The sequence below is a fragment of the Macrotis lagotis genome, chromosome 2, assembly GCF_037893015.1.
Source record: "Macrotis lagotis isolate mMagLag1 chromosome 2, bilby.v1.9.chrom.fasta, whole genome shotgun sequence".
NCBI classification, from domain to species: domain Eukaryota; kingdom Metazoa; phylum Chordata; class Mammalia; order Peramelemorphia; family Peramelidae; genus Macrotis; species Macrotis lagotis.
In genome coordinates this window covers 292,631,349-292,658,517 of record NC_133659.1, presented here as the reverse complement: position 1 = coordinate 292,658,517, position 27,169 = coordinate 292,631,349, and the positions used below count along the sequence as shown (strand labels likewise).

The 27,169-nt window shown below is 32.8% G+C and overlaps 1 protein-coding gene across 9 annotated transcripts in view; it reads right to left on the bottom strand.

Moving 5' to 3' along the window:
* The window catches only part of NAV3 (neuron navigator 3), a 1,126,484-nt gene that overhangs the window by 82,218 nt on the left and 1,017,097 nt on the right, over positions 1-27,169 (bottom strand). For 6 of the 9 annotated variants that reach the window (XM_074226484.1, XM_074226477.1, XM_074226479.1 and 3 more), the window contains 4 exons: positions 20,973-21,014; positions 19,149-19,309; positions 14,678-14,866; positions 9,761-9,813 (listed from right to left, as the gene is read on the bottom strand). In XM_074226484.1, the coding sequence (XP_074082585.1) occupies positions 9,761-9,813; positions 14,678-14,866; positions 19,149-19,309; positions 20,973-21,014 (445 nt within the window). The remainder of the gene's footprint in view (positions 1-9,760; positions 9,814-14,677; positions 14,867-19,148; positions 19,310-20,972; positions 21,015-27,169) is intronic. The other 3 variants (XM_074226480.1, XM_074226481.1, XM_074226485.1) reach the window with 1 other exon arrangement.

The window sequence follows — 27,169 nt, the reverse complement described above, 5'->3', positions numbered from 1 at the left end:
GAAATCATAGAGATCATTTCAGAAATCTGGGCATTCATTTCCTCATCTTAAAATTGAGAGGGTTTGTCTAGATACTAGTTTCCTTCTATTGATGATCCTATAATAATTTAAGACAATATTTTTTTAAATAGGTCAATAGGGTGGTCTAAAGATAGTATACAAATGTGGAAAGAACACTAGATTTTTGATTCAAAAGCGCCTGGGTTTAAATTTAAGATCTGACATTTATTGCCTGTAGGTTCTTGGACAAGTCATTGTTTAACTTCTCTTGGTTTCAGTTTTTTTCTGCTGGTAAAATAAGAAGTAGTTGGACTCTATAATTTTTTTTATATTTTTATTTTGAATTTTTGTAAGGCAATGGGGTTCAGTGACTTGACCAAGGTCACACAGCTAGGTTATGATTAAGTGTCTGAGATCATATTTGAACTCAGGTCCTCCTGACTCCAAGGCTGGTACTATATCCATTGCACCATCTAGCTGCCCCTGACTCCATAACTTCTTTATGTAGTTTTCCAGCTCTAAATCTATGATCTTATGGTACAGAATACTACATTATTAACAAATTAAAAATAACTTCCTTTCTTTTATGATTGATTGCATATTGGCCACAGAATCTGATAGAAGGAAAACAAAAAAAAAAAGAGTGGGGGGAGGGATCAGACTGTTTTTAATTTGATTTTAAATTCTATAAGTCTCTGACTTATGGAAAATGCATTATCATCAGATACAATGATTCTTGTAAATCCCACTATGGAAAGCCAACTCCTTGAATATTATCTTAAAATCTCTTAAGTGAAGCTACCAAAAAGCTTGCAAAACAAAGAAAACCAAAGAAAATAACTGTTGACCTTTGCTGATCATCATAGTTTTCATTTCTATTGTCTTCCTCTATTGTGCCACAAATTATTAAAAAGGGAAAACTAAATATGAAGGTGGTGACTAAATGTAGCTGATAAACATCGTGAATTGAAGAACTTATGTATATAAGGACTGTTGGAGAAGCCAGCTGGGTGTTTTTGGCCTCAGTTGTAAAAAACTCTTAGTTCTGGTTTCCCTCTTCCTGCTGGGCTACAATAATGATAGGAAATGAGATACGGGAGCTATTACTTTTGAGAAAGCTGTCTCTTCCTAGATGAAGCAGAAAAATGCACAAAGCTTCTGAATAAGAACACTGTGTTCACTGAATTCAAACAATTTAATTTAAAGCCTGCAAACCAATCTTTTGTTTGCTGTTTCTAATTGCCCTGAATAATTGATATCTGTTAGTCAAAAAAAAAAAAGCAAAACTATTCTTTCTTTTTCTTCCTTCCAGGAATAAGGAGTAAAAATAATAATCCAAGAAGAAAAAAAAATACTAAACCTAGAATTTTGTTGTATGATCATTTTTCAGTTATATTTGAACTTTCCATGACCCTATCTTCTTGGCAAAGATACAGGAGTGATCTACCATTTCTTTCCTTTCTCTGGCTCATTTTACAGATGAGAAAACTGAGACAAAAGGGACTAAGGGACTTCCCAGAGTCACAGAGCTGGTAAGATTTAAGCTCAGGAGAAAGAGTCTGGAAGCTTAGATGTTCTATTTCAAAAGTAGTCACATTATTTTAATTTCCTTATGTTTCTATTATCCCGTTGCAATTATGGTTAAACCAAGAGCACGCCCTTCTCTCTTTTCTAAACAGTGAAACTAGAGGCTAGAAAATCTAAGTTTATATATTGAACAAGGAAATAGTAATCAAACTGGTTATGTATTTTAAGATGGAAGGTGGATGGTGTTATATGGGGAAAGATTTGGAGTCAGGGTTCAAATGCTTACTACTATTTACTTCTGGTACTTACTACCTGTATCATCTTTGACAAATCACTCACAGATTTAGAGTTGGATTGGGTCTTCAGTATCTTCTAATCCTTCACTTTGATGTTACCTCAAGAAAGTTAAAGGCTAGAAAGATTAAGGGATTTGCCCAAGGTCACACAAATAGACACTTTAGTTACCTGTCTCTGGGCAAGTCGCTTATTTAATTCTTTTTGTCTCAGTTTCTCCAACTAGAAAATGAGTTGGAGAAGTGAATGGCAAACCACTCCAGTGATTCTTTGCCAAGAAAATCCTGAGGGTCAAAAAGACACAACTGCACAACAAAGTCCAAACCTCTTATTTACAAGATGAGAACACTAAGACCTAGAAAGTTGAATGGTCACACAAAGAGATGATGTAAGAGATCTTATCAGTTAGTTTCCTCATCTCCAAAAGAGAAGGTCAGTCTACATGGCCACTAGGATCTTTTCTATTTCTAAATCGAAGACCTGTATTTTGATTTTGCAGAACCAAATAAAAGTTATATACAAACTTGATGCAATTTACTCATATCTTATCTATTTTTTATTATTTTTTTCTAATTTAATTGCAGTTAACATTTTTAGTTATTTTATTTTTAATTTATAAAATAAAGCATGCAATTCCACATCATAGTATAATTTTTAAAAATATGATTTCATATGAAACTGAAAATCCATTAATTTTGCTATTTCTTTTAAGAATAATAATCATGCAAATTTCTTTTCCTTTTTTCCTTCCCTCCCCATATTTATATGAGATTTTTGCACACTATTTTTAATTGTTTTTCATTATCCAAATTCTCCTTTTAGACTTGTTGTCAATAAGGCATGACAAAAACATTTTCATAACTGAATTGAAAGAAATATAAGCACTCTGTTTTGAAATGGCTAAAATGATCATAACACCTTTGGTGCTACTAAATGGGGTACTTTACTTCATTTCATTGAAATTTCCATTAATAGCATAGTTCAAAGCTTTCTATTGAAATCAATTCTTCCCTGAAAGTTATCTAAAAGTTATATAGTATATTCTCCATGATACGTATTAGCTTTTGTTATTTGTGGATTAAAAAGGCATGACTTAACCTGTCAATCTCCAACAGTAACATGCCATTTAACCATCACCCTCATCCAAGTCCTCATCACCTCTTGCTTGCAATATTGTAATAGTCTCCTAAGTGGTTTCTTTAAATCCAGTCTCTCTCCTCTTTTATCTATACTATTCCAAGATACAGAACTGCTATTTCAAAAGTTGAGGTCTGGTCATATTACCACCTTAACTCAATGAGTTTCAGCAATTATTATTCTCTGTCTAAAGAATTTAAGATTTTAGAATGGAGCTCCCAATTATCTTTACAAACCCATCTCAACATTGGTCTTCAAGACCCATGTAATTCAGTCAAAAATGGCAATATTCTATTTCATTTTTGTGCCTATGGACAGACTGTATCCCTTTTCATTACTCCTCTCTTTCCTCATGTAAACTTTTGTCAAAAATCAATTCAAAAGGGCAGCTAGGTGGTGCAGTGGATAGAGCACTGGACCTGGAATCAGGAGTGCCTGAGTTCAAATCCGACCTCAGGCACTTAATAATTACCTAGCTGTGTGACCTTGGGCAAGCCTCTTAATCCCATTGCCTTGTGGGGGGGGGGGGACCTCAAAAATTTTTTTTAAATCAATTCAGGTGTTACTTCCCATTTACTGCCTTTCCTGATCTCCCTAGCATTTGGCATTTGCCATCCCCATTAAAAAATTAAAAAAAACTACCTCATATTTACTTTGTTTAGATTTTGTAAATTCTGATCCATTTCTTCACTCCTTTTCCACAGCAGAATGTCAAGACCTTGAGAGAACTGGGGCTGTTTTATTTTTGTCTTTGTATCTATGGGTCTACCCTGACTAACAGGGTCTACCTTGGCCATTGAACATTCTCAATACATATTGAAAGGTAGTCTGAATTTGATTCTTTATTTGGTCATTTACTTTGACCTTAGACCAGTCATGTAACTGCTCTTGACCTGTGTTTCTTCCAGAATCCCTTTCAGATTCCCATCTATGAAATTCAGACCTGCCCATCCTTCTAAGCTCTCCATCTTGGCTCATGCTTTTCCCTCCTCCTGAAAGATATTTCTTTATCCATCTCTGACTGCTTAAATTTTACCTAATGCTTCAAGACCAAAGTTTAATTATCACCTCTTAGACCAGAAATCCTGATGGTTCTCCCTTTTATTTTTTTTTTTTGAGGCAAACAAGGTCATTTTTTGCCTCATTTCTTACCTAACCTTTTAATCATTAAATAGTCATTTGCTCAGAAAAACTGAGACCTGGGCATAATCTTTGCATTAAAAAGACCAGGATCTCCCAAAATGTCTGGGGTCATCTCCAGTCATGCTAATCCATGTGTTACCACTGGACTCAGATGACCCTGAGGAGAGGTTGAGAACAATGACCTTGCACAAGTCTATCGCAAATAAATCTAAACCACCTGCAAGTCATCACCTCCCAATGTCCTTGGCTCTTTTCCAGAACAGACAAAAACAATCTCATAATAAATCAATTGATCCCCAATTCCCACCCATAATTTCTACTGGCTCTAAAAGATCTATATTCTTTTACTTGCATTTTCCTGATAAGAAGAGTGAAATTCAATCCAGTCTCAGACAATTTTTCCCTGAAGGTTATGAAACAGTTATATAGTATGGTCTCTGCTATACATAGTTAGCTGTATTACTTAGGTTACTTAAGAGACCTAGGTAAATCTGTTTCAGTCTTAGTTTCCTTGTTTATAAAATGGGGATGTTAATAGGATCTCCTCAGGGATTTTTGTGAAGATTAAATTCAACAACCTTTGTAAATTACTTTGTAAAAGTTAAAGTGCTATAATAAATAATAGCTATTATTATAGCAGCAAATTTTAGCCATTATTATTGGCATGGTTATTTAAATATTGATCTTGCCTCCTCTATTAAAGAAAAATGATTTTCCTGCCTAAAACCATGACTCCATTTCTCTTTTACCCTCTCCAATCCTCTATTCCCAGGTGCTCCTATGTTTGCTGTTTGCCCAGATGTCTAAAAAATTTAAATTTGAATTAAACCTGAATACATTTCCATAGTTTTTGCTGATTACATTCTCATCCTTTCTTCTTTCAGTTCTGTTAATATATCTCTAATCCCATCACCATGCTTTGGTTTTAAGACTTAACTGACATGTCTCCCTCAGCCTACTTTCCCCTCCAACTTAAGGGCTAGGGTGTGGAACACCAAACTCCTCCCAATGTCTTCCTTTATAGAGTGCAGAAACAAGATTTTTTTGACCCACTCCAGTCTACATCTGTTGCTTTGCCAGGAATAAGATATTCCTACACCGGGCAATCCCTAGTCTTTCCCAGCATTCTAGTCCACATTCCTACCTCCTTCTGTACTTTGTCTCTCCCCATCAAATTGTGAGCTTTTTTTTTTGAGGTCAGGGAAGGTCTTTTTTTAAATTGATTGTGTGTTGGCTCATGGTAAGCCTTAGTAAATATTTATTGCATTAATAAATTAGAATGGAGTATATTATTTCCACTATCATTTCTATTGGCCATTTCAAAACTATTTAAATGATGATGCTGAATATGCAAAATATTATATTCTATAAAATAAAAATAAATAAATTATATTTATATGTATGTATGCATATATATTTGCAAGCACTTGAACTGAGAAAAATATTCAATAATTACATGAGTCAATAACAATATTCTTTTTTAAAAATTCCTCTGAGGCAGGTGTGATATAGTGGGAGATATTAAGGATAAACAAGAAATAAAAATAGTTAAAAATAACTTTTTTTTCCAACCAAAACCAATTTTATATAATACTTTTGCTTCTAAAATATCAGCCTGAGTCCAAATTGACAGTATATGTTGCTTATTGTGGTCCTTGGCCCAGGCAATTAGAATCTAAGTGCATAAGGCAACTAATACAAAACTTCATTAAGACATTGTATTGAATTTTTTCTTTGAATCATACTTAATTTGTTCACTTTTATAGTGGGAAAATGTTTAGGATGGATAATTAAACTGTTTAAATCCTAATCCTTTTTCAAATATAAAAGAGGGACAGAGATGAAGGAAGAGATCCCCTTGTGACATTGTCAGGACCTGTGATTTCACAGAGAATTGCTCTTTTTGACAAAAGGATTTTAAATAGCTCCTTGCTAATTTATTCTTTGCTCTTTGTCATCAAAGTAAAAAAAAAATCCCACAAAATGCCTGTCCTTGCTTTCAGGGTAAGGCAAAAATGGTATTTACTCTTTTAAATGCTTTCATCTTTACTTTCTCATTTAAGTTTAAAAAAAAAGAAATAAAGAAATCCAAACCCTATGATGTATATAGAGTAGGAAAATGAATCATGCAAGTGGTTTTCCAAGGTCATCAGTGAGAGATTGGCTGAATTAGTTCAGGGGTCTTTGGCTGTACTGGACAGTGATGATGAGAAAAATAATTTCTCCTACTAGAACAATATTAAAGAAGTTTCATCTTTATATATACATGTATATATGTATAATATAGGCAAATATATTTAAAAATTTTATATAAGATTATACATATATATTTTTGTATGAACTCCTAGTACAGTGTCATATTGGATGGGTTACTGCATCCTCAATGCACACTTAACACTCTTTATTGTCCCTTGGTTTGTCCAGGTGCTCAATAATGCACATGTCTTCTCATCCCACTCAGGGATATTTAACTGGGGTGCACAAATCTGATCCATGAACAGATTTTTATACGGTCATGACACTTGGGAAAATAAACATATTAATTCCATTATAATTGGCTTCCTTTGGAATCCATTTATTTGGTATTTAATAAGTCATATTCTAGTTTGGATTAGATTACTAAAGGGGTCCATGCAAATACAGAGATGAATCCCTGCCTTGAAGCATTTTTAAAATTCTAGGAATTCTTATCACTTCATTTTCAATTCTATAGTTTCTGCCTTTCATCATTTCTGGTGTAACTTAAATTTAATTTATTTCCTTGCTTCCCTTCTTCCTTGTCTTCTCAGTCAAGACCCAAATATCAAGCAACAGAGTTTATCATATACTCTTTTTATCATACATTATTGGAATAAAGTTTGGCTGCCAAATGAATCCCCTGCCACTGGACAACCTGGCTAGCTGTCTTAAATCTATAAGAACAAAGATTCAGAGCTAGAAGAAACTTTAAAGTTCATGCAGCCCCAACTAAATTTATATAAGAGGAAACTGAGTCCTAGAAAAATTATGTAATTTTTCCAAGGTGGAGGTGTTGAGTCCTGGTTTTGAACTCAAGACCCATGATTTTAAGTTCAATGCTCTTTCTACTATACTAATGAAGAAAATAAAGTCAAATTATAATGCCAGCACTGTATTAGAGAAGACCTAGATTTATGGCATGCCTTTGTACTAATGGGCAAGTTGTTGAGTCTCTCAGTACCCTAATCTGCCATACTGAAGGTCATTTTCATACTGGGAAATTCCTATATAGTTGAAATTATATTCTGAACCTAACCTTTCTCCTCCCCTCTCCCTAAAAAGAACCAAAACAATATCAAAGAAAAGAAAGACATACTACTTTGCTATTGTTAAAACCTGTAGTAGAAGAAACAGTTACAGTATGGCATCTAATTGCCAACAATTGTTTCTCTAATCTATGAGAATGACTACTTTCCTAACGACTACTAAAAGAGAAAGTGCCAAAAAGGGCAAAAAAATGTAATTTTGGCACAGTAAGTACCAATGACATATTTCATTGTTTTTAAGACTTGATTTTCTTGTCGCTGAAGGTCAAAATACATCAACTTCTCACCAACCCAATTTCAAAGTTCACCTGCCAGTGAAGCTTTGACCTGTCCATTGTTCCAATCTGGGCCATTTGGCCCCTGGAAGCAATAGGGTGACCCCTTGGCTCCCATGGGCTCTCCAAATTGGTATCAGCCTTAATTCTGGGCACCTGATTGTCTTTAACCCTGCTGCAGGTCAGAGTTAATGAATTCAAGTGACCCACCAGATTTAGCTCTCACCAATAGTTGGGACTACAGGTATAGACCACCACACCTAGCTACCATTCATATTTAAAAGATGACCAAGACAGATGCTTTCTGAAACTGAGAAGTTTGTTTTAATCTGATGAATTGCCTGGGTTATCCCACTTAGTATGAGAGCTGTGGGATTCTGGACAAATTGTTTCTGTTCCTTTGAACATGCACTGAGCCTCTCATTATGGTTTGATAAATGAAGAAATCCAACTTTGAAACAACTTCATCACTTAGAAGTGGGAAAAGAATTTTTTTAAACATATTTTGCATCTTAATGCACTAGCTATGTGAGCCTATATAATTTCTTTTTTCCTCAGTTTCATCCTTACTAAATTGAAGAGAATGACAGCATCTGAGGCAATGATCATTAACTGCTTAGCACAAAACATCTGATATCATCATCACCATGTATATATAAAATTACATCATATGTATCTATTATTAATTTATGTACATTGTGCATATATGTGTCCATATGCAATATATATCCTTTCTCAGAATGTTTTCTAAATAAAAAAACTATGTACATTACAAAAAAATTCAATTATACTAAAACAGTTACATATTCATATTCATACTATTTCATCTATGAACAATTATATGATATATAATTATATTTCAGTTGTATAATTATATACATTAACTATTTTAAAACTTAATAAATTCAATATAAAATAATTTCCATGTAATAAAACCAATGCAATTAATATAAGTTTATGATATAAATTCATATAGTATACATTTCACATATATAGAGACCCTTATCAGAATGTTTTCCAAATGTCAAAACATATAACACTGAAAATAAAGTCAATCATATTGAAACAATTAAATATATGTAACTATATTTCACTTATAGTTATATGTAAAATATTTACATCTAATGGCTAAATTTCTGTTATATTAATTATATAGGTAAAATATATCAATTAATAGTATATCCATATATTATAATTAATATTATATGTAAATATATAATATATTAATTAATACTGATATAAAACAGATAGATTCTGTTATATTAATTATATTAATTATATTATATTAATTTTACATTACATTACATTACATTATATTATATTATATTATATTATATTATATTATATTATATTATATTACATTATATTATATTATATTATATTATAAAACTGCTTGGTCATGGAAGGGTTCATGACTAAAATAAGGCTAAGATCGCCACCCCCCAACAGGATGTAAAGATATTTTATCAAAAGGGAAAATCAAACAAATCCCTTGGAGAGAAAGGGAGAAAGAAGTTAAATAAAATAATGTGCATAAGGTTTAGGAATATTTCCTTTTAAATCAATATTTCTCTCTTAAGAAATATCATTTTAAATTGAAAACCATTTCCAAAGATCCATCCATAATAAACAGATTTGAAGACAAACAAAACTGTCACCCTTCCAGTTCTTTGACCTTTCAGCATAATTTCCTCCAAAAAAAGAGAATTCAGATAATACAATGGAAATGCTAGAAGGTTGATTACCATCTCTGGCTCCTAATGAACATGGAACAAAAGCAGGATTAAAGTAGCCAATTTGGGGAGATAAAGGTAGAACACAGATGTTGGTCCTGGTGACTCAGAAGCTGTACCAAACTCAATTCACTTTGATATACTTCAGTTTTAAATGTACTCATTGAATAAAATGTCTTCTCCATCTCAAATCAACAGAAAGAACTGATTTCAAAAGGTGTTCAGAAGCTGGAGGAGGGAAAATGTTAACTACATTTCATTTAGTTTACCATGAGCCTAATTTTAATTTAACTGTAAGCAAATCTTCATGAAATTCATGCTATTTTTGCCATTTCCGTGTGCCTTTGGAGTGCTAATTAATACTCACTGTAGAGTAGAGAGAAGATGTGCTGGAAACCAATGATAATGAAGACCCATGGACTAGGGAGAGAGGAAAAAGGAAAAAGGAAAAAATCAGTTAGGAAACAACCATGATACAATGGGCAAATTCTTCATGGGAATGGAAGATGAGCGTGATCATCATCACCAGAAATTAAGTCTAGATAGCTTTAGAACAATCTGATTTCCAGTTTCCATAAATATTTTGTCTGCATTTTCTTTCGACCCAAAAGCTAAAAGTCATCATAAAGGTGCTATGTTTAAGTCCAATGAAATGTAAAAAGCACAAACCATTTTCATTATAAAGCAACCCATTAATCACACCCATTAGCCCCTATGGTAGGACCCTTTCAAAGAGTGAATTATACTCAGAGAGATGCTACAATGAAATCTCACTGATTAAATATTCACAAGCTTACATTAAACCAAATAAGCAAAGAAGGGAAAGCTTCAAATCTCATTCCCTTTCTTCATCACTCAAGCTCTCCCCTTCATACCACCCACTAAGGGACTAAGGCATTAAATGGCCCCTGATTAGGATTTAAACATTAATGTTTCTCTCTGGGTTTTTCTTCAGCTTTGCCAAAATAGGCCCTGATAATTTATTCTGTTTGGGAACTTATCCTTTTCTGTGAACAGATGATCATATTCATTTAGCTGTAGAAGTATTTCTATGAATTCCAAATTGAAATTCCATAGAAAATAAACATAATGGATGGATTTTTTTTCTTTTTCACGTAGGATGTATCTCTCCTGTATCTCTATAATGACAATACTAAATCATAAATGGTCTATTTTATGCTGCTGTTTATATAAAATATTAAAACCAGAACTTGTAGCCCAAGTAAATGGGTTTAGCAGTCAATGCCTACTTCCATACACTGTTTTATAGAATCTATTAAATGATTTCACAAAGGATGACAGTAATTTACAATTATATAGGTCTTTCTGATTTAGTTAGTATTTTCATATACATAATTTTTCACTTGATTTTTACAGACTCTTTGTGATAAATATTATCCTCATTATAGAGATAAAGAAACTGATGCTTGTAAATTGTCCAAGTTCATTTAGAATCCTATGAATTATAGATCCAAGACTAACTATAAAATCAGTAGGCTGGCCTCAGTGACCTTGAAGATTCCTTCTTTCTCTTACCTGGTGATTCTTATAAGCTATCTTGCAATGACTGCCCCTCCAAACAATGCTGCTTCTCAAAAGTCAGATAACAGTGACAACTTTTGTAATGGAAAGAATTAGTTCAGAGACCCAATCATATGGCCAACTAGCTTTGGAACACTGAAATGACTTAACCATTATAAACCTCAAAATTCTTATTTGTTAAACAAGGTAGTTGGACATGATCACATCTTAGTTCTTCTCAGTTTTAAAATTCTGTCATTCTAAGGTTCGAATGTAAGAATAGGTCTTTAATCTATTGAATTATCACATATAAAAGGGATTTATTTAGTTCCTTTCCTTATTGCAGATTTTTGTTGTTGTTCAGTCCTATTCAACTCTTTGTGACCCTATGGACAGTATGGATTTTCTGGGCAAAGACTGGAGTGGTTTGCCATTTCCCTCTCCAGTGGATTAGGGGAAACAAAGGACTTGCCTTGAATCTCATAGCTAGTAAATGCCTGAAGGCAGATTTGAAGTGAAAGGGGGCAGATCTCAGGTCCAGAGCTCTATGCACTTCGACACCTAGTTGTCTCTTAGATTCCAGATTATTAAACTCTTCCAATATGTGAAGGCATACTCTTCAGGTTGCTCTTAGTTGCTGTTTTTAATTACTTGGTTATGAGTGAACCATCTCAAGAAGCTAGAACAATTTGTTGAGGAATGTGGAGTAGTATCAATGAAAAAATTACTTTTTCAATGTTATATCTAAGGATGTATGCATAAGCATATACACAGTAGAATCATTCTGGGATTTGCCTCCAGTTTGATTTCTGAACTAGGTCTTCTTTATACAAAAGAAATTAAGAGAAGTAGCCAAGTATTGTTTACTGAAAGAAAACAGATCATAGTTCATTGATTATAAGAAAAAAATAACATTTGCAATAGTTTCCATTAGATTCATCTATCACAAAAGAAGATTATCTGTTAATTTGATTATACTGTAAATTTTGTATGGAGTTGAAATAAATGATGCAATTTCTAAATTTAACAGACTTAAAACTAGAGAATATTATGAATACTGGCAGAATAGGGTTGATTTGTTTATATATTATATTTATATATTTATATACATATATAGGGTTAAATATATATAATGAAATTTCATGTGAATTGGGTCCTTATCCCATCCTCAACCCACTGGAGCATAAAGCACCTGCTTTAGGCACCCAGGTGGATCTCTAAAGAACAAATTCTATGAGCTTCATTACAACTACACTGGAGTCTTATTCCATGTCTATGTTGAGGTGACTTTGTTATAAGCCAGAAGATAATCAGCTATCGTAGGTATTACCAATCTTTATAAATGGGCTAGGTTAAGGTGAAGTAGGAATATTTGAGATCAAAGGAAAAAAGAGTAGAAAAAAAAACAATGTTTTCAATTGCCTGAAGAACGTTTTGCCCAAAAAGGAAAGAGGAAGAGGTGGAAGGGCCAGAGAAGAATATTTAGGCTTGATATAAAGGAGAAGCTATCAGAGAAATACAAAAGTGAAGAGGATAGTCCAGGGAGAGAGTGAATGATCAATTCACGGTTAATTTTCAAGAATGCTAAATAAGGGATTTTTGTTTGGGAATGAATTTGAGTAGATGGCATCTGAGGTGCTTTGTCTTGTGGAGATTCTATGAATATACAAATGAATCAAGAAGGAACAACTTCAGTAAGTTTGATGATGATATACTAAGATGATTACATGATAATAAATTGTACAGAAATTTTTTTTGCTATTTAGTGGTTTCAGATAAATCTGATTCTGTTAGTCCATTTGAAGTTTTCTGGACAAAGATCCTGGAATGGTTTGCTATTTCCTTCTCCAGCTCATTTTACATATGAGAAAACTGAGGCAAATAAGGTCAAGTGACTTGCCTGGGGTCATATAGCTAGTAAGTGTGTGAGGCTAGATTTGAACTCAGGAAGATTAATCATCCCTACTTCAGACTTGGCACTCTATTCACCCAGCTGCCCAGTATTATATTGTTGTCCAGAAATAGTATTCTCAAAGGCCACCTGTCAAGTCATTATATCAAAGAAAGTTGATGCTCTATAGCAGAGGAGGGAATAGTCAAACTAGAAAACTGTCAATCCCTGAAAAATTAATTCAGGTTCATTTCTATTTCCATATCGCCTTTTATTTTTGTTTTTCTTACTCGTCTTTAAAAGGTTAGTGCTGTGCATTTATTGCTCTTTAAAAAAATATAAAAAAGCACATGCAGCAATGTTTAATGTTATCTATCTCCCATGTTATTATCAGTGAATTCTAAATATTCAGTGTGATGATATTTACAAAAATATATACTTAATCTTCATTCAAACATTGATTTTTTTTAAACTGGGCCAATATAAATTAGCTAAAATTTATAGTTGCAAAGATGTATATGCCTGTTTGGGTAAAGCTAAATTTGTTGTACCATTATAGAACTTAATATACAAAGAGAACATAGCCTATGATCTTTGAAATACATTTTAAAAGGTCAAAAGACTGAGTGGGTTTCTGCATTTAAAAATGCAGAACATCTCAGAGTTCATGTCATAATAGGATTTTTTATCAGAACTCAAAAATAAATGTCATTTTTAGCTATATAATTTAACATTAATTTGCACTGGTTTTTTGAGATTGCAGGGGTTGTATCTACAAAAATTTAAACTAGATACAAGTTTAACAATGGGTTATGAAGGATTACAAATAACCTTACTTTTTATAATACAATTCCCTAGTAAACCATAATTGAAATTATCCTAAAAATTTAGTCCTTTTTTGCTCTATTTCTTTTTCTCTCTTTGTCTCTTGTCTGTCTCTCTTTATATATATATATATATATATATATATATATATATATATATATATATATATGTTATATATAATATATATAAAATAGATAGATCGATATATACATCTATATATGTGTGTGCATGTACAAATATGTGCCTGTATTGACATAGTTGTACATATATGCTTGTGTGTATACATATATGAATCAGTCTAGTGTACCAGATTTGAATTTAGAAAGATGTAAGTTTAAATCTTGCTTCTGACACTAGCTTTGTGACCTTGCGCAAGTCATTTTACCTCTTAGCCTCAGTTTCTTCATCTGTAATGTGGGGAGAATAAGTAACACCTGATTCACAGGGTTTTTCTGAGGAATAAGATAACATGTTAAGAATATTGAAAACTCTAATGTACTATAAAAAGTTAGCTATTTTGTATGTGTGTATGTATGAAGTATGAAATATGTATGAAGTAAGTAGAAACAAGACCTATATTTTAATTAACATTGGGAATTCCCATTCAGTTTCCCCCATTATTCCATCGTCTTCTCATATACCTTGGTACTTTTTGTAACACTAACCATCTTGCATCATTTAAAAGTGAAATGATTTACCAAAGGTCACATAGTCAATATATTTTTAACATGGTGCATATCCAAAACAATCACTTAATAAAAATTGATTGCATTTCAGAACACAGGACTTCCTCTCTCTGAGCTCTTTAGCTACTAGATAACCCTGATTCTCCAAATAGGACAACATGAATTATGTCCCAATTCCCTTTGCTTCTGGGATCCATAAATGTCAATACTCATTTAAGCATTCTGCATTTATTAAACTTCTGCTTTGTACGAGGCCCCCGGGTGCTCTTGGCATTCTCATGAGATAAATGTTACCATTATCCCCAATTTAGAAGAATGAAAATATATTTTTTCACCTTTATTCCCACTGCTCTAGGCTTACCTTCTTCCATGCTGTCTCTGAATGAGCCTGAATGACTGATGGCCCGGGGTCTCTCTTCCAAAGAGGTGGCACTACCACACAGCTGGGAGTCATCATACAAATCGAAGGAAGAATCTTGAGCAGGGATACTGTTGGAGCGCATCATATTAGGACCAGGAAGATTAAACTGGGATAGATTGGTGGGACTCACTGCAAAACAAAGAATACATTCAATTCTCCATTTCCTTATGCATTCAAAAAGGGAAATTTTACATAGAAGTAAGGAAAAGGCTTTCAATAGATTACATAAACAAAGTTCCCCCATCGGTGCAAATATTTACTCAAATATTTTTTAGCAATTATATTATATAACAATTGATAGGGATAGGACTTTGGCATTTGATCTCATTGGACTGGGGATTCCAGAGTGAGGAAAGTCCCTTTATAAGTAGACCTTCCCCAGAACCAATAGTCTTATAGACCTGCGTAGAGCCCTAAGAGGATAAGTGACTTACCCAGGGTCACATAGTCACTGTCTCATAGATGGGACTTGAGGAAAGATAGCATTCCTGGCTCCGAAGCCAGCTTTCTATGTACTATTATATCACACAGACTATCGAAAGACAAATCATCTGGTGGTCACAGTTTTAAAAGTTTTAAAGACTCAGTTTTCCTCTAAGAAAGAAAAATCATAGCTTTATGAAAAGCAAGCTATCCTTTTCTAAATTGACATTAAACACACAACAAAGAGCATCATCATCTCCAGGAGTCCTAATAAAAATCTAATTACACATTCACACATGTTATATAAGAAATGAATAAAAATCTGTCTGTTCCTAAATCTTTACCAACTGAACTATGAGAATACATTTATCTAAAAGGAAGAAGGAAGCAGGGGGAGACGCTAAAACAGAAATTTAGAATATTTAAGTTGGACAAATCAAGATTTAAGATATAGTATTACGACAACATTATCAGTGAACAAATGTTCAACTCACACTCCTGTCACCATAATATCTTATCTTTCCTGGCCTATAATAGAGATCAAATTAAATGACTGTCATTTTATTTGTTTGGTTTTGTTTTGGAATTTTTTTATAATGAAAGTGAATTCAAGATTGTTCCATCTAGCTAAAATTAATCAATTCAGATAAGCCCAAGAGAACATTAATATTTTTTTCATTTTTTTCCTTTCACCTATAATGGAAAGAAAACCTGCAATTTATAAGTTGTTGTCCAAAAGTGTTTTTGTAAGCTAGTTGTTTAGAACTAAAAGTACATTTTCACAAAAACCAAAGCAGTAAATGGTAATTAAGTGTCCAACCCAGGCTACAAGAACCTGTTTTCTCTAAAATACAGTTAAAATACAATTCATTTGCAATGACAAATGATTGAAAAAGAATTCTTAAACATTATAGTCATTCAACAAAAGTCAAAGAAAAATCTAGTAAAATTGAGAAAGAAATAGTCTGTTTTGTTTCTGACCTTTGTGTTCGTGTTTTTTTTTTCCTTCTTTAAACCTAAATACTGTTTGATAAGGAAAACTAAGCTTACATAGAAGCAGATAAGGAGAAAGGGTGATGGAAGCCTTTGGGGTTGCTAATGGCAAGTTCTTAGTATTTCATAGATTCAGAACTGGTGCAAATCTTAGAAGTCATCCACTATAGCCACTCCTGAAAGCCAAAGATATTAAATGATTTTTCTCAAGGTAACTGGTAGTAAATATGATTCAAACCCAGGATCTCTGACTTCAGGTGATAACTTTTCCATAGTTGTCCAGGAAGCCACAAGACTATTACAAGTTAAGGGAACCTACACTTCTTTACATCTAATTTTGCTTCCATGGCTCAATACATCATACATAAGAATTGCTTAATAAATTCCGATCTTTGTTCCTTTTTTCCTTCCTTCCTTCCTTCCTTCCTTCCTTCCTTCCTTCCTTCCTTCCTTCCTTCCTTCCTTCCTTCATATTTAGACAGATCCAATGCTAGCCTCTGCCATACTGACTTAAGGTTCCTGGACAAGACAATCTCAATATCCCAGGGAATATTTTATCAAGGGTTACTAACTTTTTTGTGACATAAATATATTTGACAGTTTGGTAAAGCCTAATAATATTTTTAAATGCATAAAATGAAATCTATAGAATTACAAAGGAATTTGATTCTATTGAAAACAAGTTATCAAGCTATTAAAAACAAGTTCATAGATTCCAAGTTTAGAATACTTATAAAGATTACAAATTGCAGGGCAGGTGAGAGACTTCCAAAACACTTTGAAATTATATGTCTAGCCCGTATTTAGGAGCGAAAGGAGAAACAAAGTGGATTTAAGATGTGTTCCAAAGAAGAAAAGGGATGATATGCAACATTTGTAAGATTCCACTCAAGATGAATAGATGAGACTTTTCCCTGGACTAGCCACCAGGAGTGGTCAATCAAGAAGAAGCATGATTAAAGTGTGCAGGTTTGGTATGGAGGATAGGGAGGGGGCAAGGTGGGTTGAGGTGAAGAGATGCAGTTTGCAGTTTATTCCTATTATTTTGCAACAAACAACATTATCACAAACTGTATGGTCCTTATTCTGGAGGTGAGGGACTCTGCTTTTAAACAATAAGGTCTATGCTTAAATTGGAGGAAAAAATAGATTTCACAGTTTAAAAAAAGCCTAAAGCAATGCATTTGCCAATAAATTTGCAAATGGAGCTTATTAGCAGCTGGTTATTCTAAGGGTGGAATATTCCATTAATTATTTAGCTAGGTCAAATCCGTGAGAATTCAATTGCAGACGGACTGCAGGGGAATGTACAGGAATTCTTTTAATATACTGAGCATATTAAATTAGTACCAGTTGGACTTTCTATTATTTGGAAGTTAGATTATTAGAATGAATTTGAGTAGCTTAAAAAGACCATTCATACCAAAACCAGGTTCTGACACATCTTGGCTTTGTGATCCTAGACAATGTCTTTTTTTATTGAAATAAAGAAAAATGTTTCCATTTTATTCACAAACTACTAATTTCATGAGGATTTGTTTCAGTTTTAGGTGATTTGAAAAATTGTTTCTATTTAATCATAACCAAGTCTTTACGACTCCATTTGGTATTTTCTTGTCATCCCTTTCTCTAGTTCATTTTACAGTGGAGGAAAACTGAGAAAAACAGGATTTAAAAAATGCAAACATCTACTATAGACCATATTAGGTACTTTAGGTCTTTAGGTTGATAGGCAACTCATTTGATAGAGTACTTGGATTGGAATCAGGAAGACCTGAGTTCAGTTGTGACCTCAGAGACTTACTCTCAAACCTGGATTCAACTTTATCTTTTAGACTGATTTTATTCAGGTCTTTTCATATATTTGACATGCTGGAGAAACTGACCTTTCCTATACTGTAGAAAGGAGATTATATCTATCACTAATGTGCCTTTGCTTAGGCTGTACCCAACCCTTGCCTAGGATGATTTCTCCTCACCTCCACCTGTTTAGAATCTCTAGATCCCTTCCAAACTTAACTTTAAACAAATCTAATTGCAGGTTCTGACTGAATCTTTAATTACTTTGAGTTTCCTTTTCATATATTTTGTATTTTTAATATATGTGCAGTCCCCACCCCGCTGCAGAGTAGAAGGGCTTTGAGAGAGTACATTGTTTTGTTTTGGTTCTCATATCCCTAATATTGGACATATTGAGCAAAATAGGCAGTAAAACAGAGAGCAAGATAGGAGAGCAAAATGGCTCCTTCATAAATTCATTTTGTCATCTGATCCGGTACGTTGGCCATAAATATTAAAGACCTCTCCACCTCCCTGGTCAAATGGAATGAAAGTTCCCTGAAAAAAGCCATTTTTTTCTAACTATTGCAAGTCTAACCAGATGGATCTTGAAATGCTGCTGTAGGCAAGAAATTGCTAAGAGACTCCCAACAGACTTAAGTGTATTGGGAATCATAAGCCACCGCAGAAGCACAATCTTTCACAGAGTTAGCTATTGGGTAGGAACAAATGCTCTATAAAGAAGTAATAAAAAGAAAAATAAAATAAAAGATTAATTACTAGGGACTTTAGAATATATGCAACTATTTAAATAGCAGAATAGATTTAAATAGCTATGACTGGTTTGGTTAGACTTTTGTCCTGTTATAATATTTCCTAATGGATATTTCTTTAATATTCTAAAAATTCTCAAGGAAGTATATTATTTCTTGTTATTTATTTGACTTGTTTTTTTGTATTTCATTTGAATACTTCCTAAAGTTTCAGTCTATGTGTGTCTATATGTGTGTGTGTGTGAATGTGTAGTCCTAACATAACACTTTTATTATAAAAATTAACCAAAGAAATTTGTGATAATATATTTAGGAAGAGTTTCTTAATACATAACTCTGCAAAATTGAAAAGCTTTCACAGTTTTTCAGGTGTTTTTCAGGAAATTAATAATTTATTTTTAAGGTAGAAAGTCACAAAAAAATAGATATTTCAAGATTTTTACCTAAGTTGGAGAAGTGGTATTTTCCTGTTGCCGATGATGACATAGCAGAAGGGGAAACAAGAGGTGATTGGTTACCAGTGTCCTGCAGGCCTCCAGTTGAGTGAGATCTTAGCCATTCTTTACCTTCTTCTTGATTGGCCTGCCGGGATGATGGGGTGTATCTGCAAAACAACACAGCTGGGACACTTAAACACCCCCACAAGGACAAGGTAATACCAAAAGCTGGAAAACAAACAAGAGTACTGAACAAAATTCCTGAACAGATTGAATCTAATTTTAATTGCTCAGTTCTTACAGATGATTTAACACCATCTGTTGGAATCTCACAGGAAAAGGAGAGAATTCTTGGGAAGAAAATTATGCTTCTGTGAGATATGGAGTCAAAAAATCACAAGCAATGAGCAAGACAGCCAAGTTAATTGAGAAGGACATAAAGGCACAAGGGTGAGATGGAAAATGGGGTGAGCACGGATTTGAAATGGTGGACAAATGATAGGCCAGAAGTCAAGAGAGGTAAATGACTTTGTACCATGATGGTAGGGTTAGCAAAAAAGACAGACCTGAGAGCTAATGGTTGGGGGAGGGGGGAAATGGTGGAAGGGGAAGAGGAATTTCATTAGGGAACAAAAATTTTTATGACCAAAATCACCATTTGCCTTTCCAAGGGCAATTATGGCATCTTATCTGAATACAAATGGGAGAGGAAATTAATTTACTTAATTGTAGCATAAATTTTCTGGAATGAAAGTTTTGAAAATTAAATCATTTGCCACTGATGTTCTATTGCTAACCTATAGTAGAGATTTAACTGAGATAAAAAAGTCTAATTGGGAGGACACAAAACATGCCAGAATTCAAAGCTGCTATAAAGTAAGTGAACTCAGCACCACTGAGAAGTAAAGTCATCAAATTCCAGGACCCTCATCATTTGAATTTCTTAATCTAAACCTTTAACACAAATGTGCAATAGCATGTAACCCTTTCTTTTCCTCTAGAGGAAAGAGGGAACATTATATTTTTTTACACTGAAGTAATGATTTTTTCTTTGGTTTTTAAAAGGCAATGGAGTTAAGTGACTTGTCCATGGTTATATAGCTAAGTAAGTATTATGTGTCTGAGGCAAGATTTGAACTCAGGTCTTCCTGATTCCAGGGTCTTTGCTCTATCTACTGTGTTACCTGGCTGCCCCAGTAATAAAAATTCCAATGGGAATTCACCTTAAATATAATACATTCCCTCAATCCATTCATCTTCCAATTGTGAATGACCATCAGAAGAAAGACTTGAGATGCAGGGGAAGGGAGGAAAGAGCAAATGAAAACTATATCTTGACTTAATGACCTGATTTGTTCTCCAATAATGTGAACATGCTTTCCTTGATTCAAAGTTAGATATTCAACAGCTAGTCCCATCTGTAGGCTATAAGAGTCTTTGAGTTTCCGACATCTGCCTCCAAGATGGGATTCAATGGAAATGGATGCATTTCCAACCTAGTTATTTGTATTTGCTTTGCCAGCAGAAATACCATCGCCAAAACCATATTGAGGACAAGTCCTTAGCAAAGAACCTTTGCTTTCCAAACAGGATTTCTACCAAATTTAACTTGCTCAAGGGTTCTGGTCCCCACTTGTTGGGGTCCTTTGCAAATAATTTGTCCCAAAAATATTCTCAATCTGATAAAAAAAAATCACAAGGGCTAAGAGTTCTCTTTATTATAAATACTAGGAACTAAATTGTAAAGGAACAAGAGGAGAAAGAGAAAGACAGCAAACAAAGTTGACAGAATGACAGAGAGGCAGCAGTTTTGCTAAGAAAAATATATACCTTAGTCCCTTTTTGGGCAGCGTATTTCTGTCAAGTTGCATGCTGTTAAAACAAAGAAACCCCCTAAGGATATACTATAAACAAAACTCTTCCAAATTACAAATTCTACAAAAATTGTTCTCTGTGTGAACCCATACACATTAATTTACTATAACACAACTTGAATGCTTAACTCATTAAAGAAGGCTATGCCAAGGTTACCAGATGTCCATTTCTGACACAGATGTGAGTTCTTTTTCAGAGCCAACCCCATTCATATAATTATTTTGCCTGGCAATTCCTACAACATACCTGCTTGCTTATAAGATCATAGATTTCAAAATGGAAAGGATGCCAGAGATCATTTAGTTCAATCCTTTCATTTTTTTTTCTTTTTAACAGATGAGAGAAAGTAGAGAGGATAAGGGACTTGTTAACAGAGAAAGGTCTCAAACCCAAGTCCTCTTGAGTTCATATTTAGTTTTCTTTCCATCACATGAAAGCATAGATTCACCTTCTATATGACATAAGATGAATCTGATTTTGTCTGGGTTTCTCTTATTAAATATACCCATGTAGTGTTCTGCCAATTTCTCCTTAGTCTCCTATTCTTAATTAACCTGTAAGAACAGCCAGTAGATGGAAAGTAAGTATACTGGCCCTGTTTAAACAAGAGTAGTATATTTTGATGAACAGATTAGATCACTGCAGATGACCACATTAAAAAAATATTTTATATAGGCAATTCCATTTAACTGGAAAAGAGGAGAATTCTTCTATTTTCCCAAACTCAGGTAAGTTCAAATTAAAATTCAAGATGAGGGGAAAATACTTGATATTTCCTTCTCCTCATTTAGCATCCTTGTCTAAGAATAAATATTTATTCCTATTCCTGACTAGACATCTTAATGAGTTAAACATTATAAATCTTCCTTTAGGGATTACAAATTATAATACTGATGATTTATCAAAACAGTAATTTCCTAAAGTCTCTACTTTTCAAAACTAGTAGGGTACCATACACTTTGCTATATATAAAGGGATGTAGGAATAAATGACAATTAACTTTGCAATCTACAATGGGTAAAAGAGTGTCATGGCTTTTTACCATCATGTAGGGTATCCTGGCTATCATTATCAGAGAAATTGAGAGAAGAAATTGGATTGAACATCTAACATTTTATTTTTCATCTAGAAGCATGTTTGTTATATGGACACTCATTAAAAAATTAAAAGAAGACAGAATATGCATGATGAGAATGATATAATGTGAATGCCAAATTAAGTGATCTTACAGTTAATTAACTGAAATCCAACTAAAACTTTTTTCTTGTGACTGGAATTCAATAACTCAACACTTCGATTTGGTGGAGATCACTGTGTAACTAAAATTTATTTTTTTTTAAAAATCACATGGTAAATGTACCCATAAATACAGTGGATTTAAAGCTAGAAGGGCACATAGATATCATTTTTCTATTTTCTATTTTATTGTTAAGGAAATTAGTATCCAATGAGGTTAATACATGCAGTAAGTAGCAGAGGAAAGATTTGAACTCAAATTCTTTGATATGAAATCTAATTTAAATTTTGTTTAGCCACAATTGCCTACCAGAATTATGAATGAAATTAATCAAATCAATAGTAACAGATTTTTTAATAAGGTTAAAAAATGTGAATTTCACAGAAATTACAATTAAACTGAAACATCTAAATCTGATCTTAATTTAGTTAAGGTATTTCTTGAGTTATATGTCATTTTAGAATTCCCTCTGCCATCTGTACAACCAAATTTATCAACATTAAATAACATGAAGGACATTAAAAAGTAATGAATAATTCTGTTCATGTTATTTGAGGAGTCTGAAGCAGTAATACAAAAATTAAGAGGGAAAAAAATGAATAAGTCAACCAGATTGGTATTCTTTCCCAACCAACATAGCTAGTGAATCAAAGGTTCACTTTAGTTTATAAAAATAAAAATACAGACTTTTCTATTAATTTCTATGACAGTTGCCAAACCATAATAAAATTGAAAAGGAATTGTGAAATAGGGGCAATACATTACATTTTAAAAAGAAATAAAATGCCTCCAGACATAATCTTAGGATAATATCAAGTTTACTTGCTAACAGTTTGCTGGATACTAAACACAAGCTCCTACAAAGAAATGGTCTACATTCTTGGAATATAAAGATGAAAAGCAAAAATAATTAAGGAAATTATACTGCTTAACATATCTAGAACTATGGGCTCAATAAACTACTCTAAATATGAAACTCTACATATGGTCATAAGACAATGCCACATGTTCTATATCTAGCACTGTGAACTCCATGAAATACTTAACATTTTCAGATCAGCAAAGAATTCCTTACTTGAATCAAGGTTATAGATTTTCCCCCTTCCATTTTTGAATTTTTTTTTGTTTCTTTACATTTCTAGCTCTGCTGGCTAAGGGAAGAGAATAGGAGGTAGGGGAATGGAGATCACTTTCCAAAGAAAGAGAACAAAGAACCATATCACAATTACTGTCAGTGTAGGAATCACTCAATCACATTACCATAGCTCAAAAGATAATAAATTTCAAATAAGTCTTCATTTTTATTCAATGATATTTGTAAAGTAAAGAAAAAGAATGCTCTTTACTATGGTTACATTTTTTAAGTGAATTCCATGAATACTCTATGGAAGATAACATGATGGCAGTCACCCTCAATTTCTATATAAGCCTTGTCCTAATCTAAATGAACCATGATTCCTAACACTCAGCAAATAGCAATTCAAACTTCAACTTATTTAAAGCTAAGGGATTATTTTCCTAGGAGATGTTTAAAAGAAACTTTGATATTTTTTTAAAAAAACCTAGCATCATTAAAAATCTTGATGCTCTTCAGCATATCAAAATTCTCATTAAGGGGCCCCTTAATTATCTGAACAAGAAAGCATAGATTAATCAATATTTATATTCATATATATTAAATATTAACTGTAGAACTTAATATATTGATCAAATTAACTTGTTAAAAAGTGATGGATGATCATTTGAATAATTAGATATGGGTTTGTTGAAGTTTGCTTTATAAAATTATATATATATTTTATTATTAGAATGCTCTCAAATTTTAAAAAATCAATTTATTTCAGCCACTGAAAGCCAACACTGTTTTCCTCAAAGAAAAGGAAATCTGTTATATTTCTACATGTTGTATAAGCTTTGATACTTTATAATTGGTAGTCATGTCAAAATAACACTTAGTACTTCAAATGGGTCACATTAAGATTGATTTATCTTTATTTGGTTATCATGATGATTAAATACCAGGACAAAGCATTGGCACATGGTTAATCAGATTCACTTATCTTTATGACAAAGGTTAGGGTCTGGGGGGGAAGACTTGGAAATTTGAGGTAGGAAATGATCTGGGCCAATAATTTGAAGTTGGATGGATTATTTATGATTTGTCCTGCTGCTTGGTAATTGACTGTTCAGTTATTAATCTAATTCATCATAAACATATAAATTCTCTCTTGGTTGTATACATTTCAATTACAGAATGCTAACAAGCACATATTATAAAAGAAAGGAAATCATTTTCATGATTCTTGATGATTTACTGCAAGAGTAAAGAAAATGATAGATGAAGTTCTCTATTCTTTCTACAAAGCAATAAAAACAACAGTTTTCAAAAGCTACAGAAAGAAAGAATGATATCTTATATTAGACTCCACCAGAAAATTTTCAATATCTCTTTGTCCTAAAGGTTATTTGTTAACTGAAACACAAAAAATGAGGGAAAAGGGATAGGGACAAACATTTGCAATCTGGTTGAGGACTTTCAGGTATTCATAAATGCTTCCCTTTTTCCATTTTCTGATGGCAGCAAAAACAAACAAACAACCTGGATCTTTACAGCCATCTTATTATATTTTGACCTAGTGATCATATCATGCTAAGCAAGTATCAAAGGTTGCAAGACTTCAGAACATACTTAAAAGTCATTTTTCATGCTGAGAGATAGTTTGCCACCATCATTAAAAATTTCTATACTGAAGAGAATAAAAAGTGAAAGATTTTTGAGAGTCAAGATATTATTGTTTGAATTTTTAAGATGCATTGCAGAGTGTTAAGCAAAGATAAGAGATGGATGGCAAAAATTTAGGGTGAGAAGTCATCCCTGAATCTCTTCATGGTATATTGGTAGGTGTGCATGTTATATGCTTTTTGAGAAGCATGGATAAGAGAGAAGTTAGAAAGACAAAAGTTGGTATTTCAGGAATAAGAATTTGTGGGATAAAAAATGGAGAAACTAGAAGTTTGAGGATTGGAAGCAGAAATGTTGAACAACCAGGAGAGAGACAATAAAGTCTTTTAGAGACTTGAACAGTAAGTACATTCTTTTTTTAAGATAAGAAATAGTATTTGCTAGCAAATGATAAGGGAAGTACCACTTGAGTCTATGATGATTAATTCCCTGAGCAATACTATATAGCATGGGAATCCATGTAGATTCAGTATATGAAATGAAGTGTTTATACAACATCTATATATTCTAGAAAATCACTTTAATAAGCAGCAACTTCTTGGCCAACATGGACAAGTCACATAAGACTTGTCTGGTTAAATCCTTTGTTGCAGAATACATTCAAAGTGATGAGAGCAGAGATCATCTTTTTGAGTAATTAAATATTTGAGAGAGTGTATCATTACTGAATATTTTTCAAGGATTACCTAAATATGTTTTTCTCTTTATGTTTTAAGGAACCCAAACCAGATCTTTAAAACTGTCTAATAAGTCTTCAAAATCAAGAGCATCAAGACTTTTTAATTGATGCTAGCATTTTAAAAAATACCAAAATCTCCTTTAAGAATTTGTGAATAGAAATTTATTTTAAAGCCAAACCAATTTGTTTTGATCCACTATTTATCATTGGTTCTTTGCCCATATACATGGAAAGAAAGCAACATGAACATATTGCCAAAAACATCATATTTCAAATAGCCTATTTAAGAACTTAAATAAAGGAAGAAAAGGGATTTGTGCTTCTGGCACCTTAGGCTCACATATTCCATTTGTGATGGAATATTACACCTTATATGTACAAATATATACATATATATATAAAATACTTCAATTTTTATATGCAAGGTGCATATGATATGATTGAAATATTTGTATACGTATGCATTACATATATCTATATTCATATATATGCATATAATGCATGTGTATATACATATATTTGCATACGTAGACCTATACCTATAACCATAAACATATAAAGGCAATCACTGGATCTTCCCATACTTACTGGCTTGATGCATCTATAAATTTGGGCAGAGTACTATAAAGATATAAAAACAATCAGTGGATCTTCCCATATGTATTGGCTTAATAAATCTGTAATTTGGGTAGAGTATTATAAACATATAAAAGACATCAACAGATCTTTCCATACTTACTGGCTTATTGCATGTATAAATCTAGGCAGAATACTATAAAGATATAAAAGCAAGCAATGGATCTTCCCAGTCTTATTGGCTTAATAAATCTAGAATTTAGGCAGAGTACTATAAACATATAATAGAAATCAGTGAATCTTCCCATACTTCTTCTCTTAGTGAATCTAGAATTGGGGCAGAGCACTATAAACATAAAAACAATCACTGGATCTTCCTATACTTTTTGGCTTAATACATCTATGAATTTGGACAGAGTGCTATAAAGATATAAAAGCATTCAATGGGTCTTCCCAAACTTATTGGTTTAATGCATGTATAAATTTGAGCAAATGCTATAAAGATATAAAAGCAATCACTGGAGCCTTCCATATTTATTGACTTAATACATCTATAAATTTGGTAAGAGTCCTCTAAAAATATCAAAGCAATCAATGGATCTTCCCACATTGATTGACTTAATAAATCTCTCATTTGGGCAGAGTACTTTAAATATAAATAACTATCACTGGATCTTCCCATATTATTGGCTTAATACATCTATAAATCTGGGCTGAGTACTATTATGATATAAGAGCAATCAGTGCGTCTTCCCATACTAATGGCATAATGAATCTAGAATTTAGGCAGAGTACTATAAACATATAAAAGCAATCACTGGATCTTCCCATACTTAGTAGCTTAAGGAATCTAGAATTTGGGCAGAGTACTAAAACCATAAAAGCAATCAGTAAACCTTCCCATATAATTAATGGCT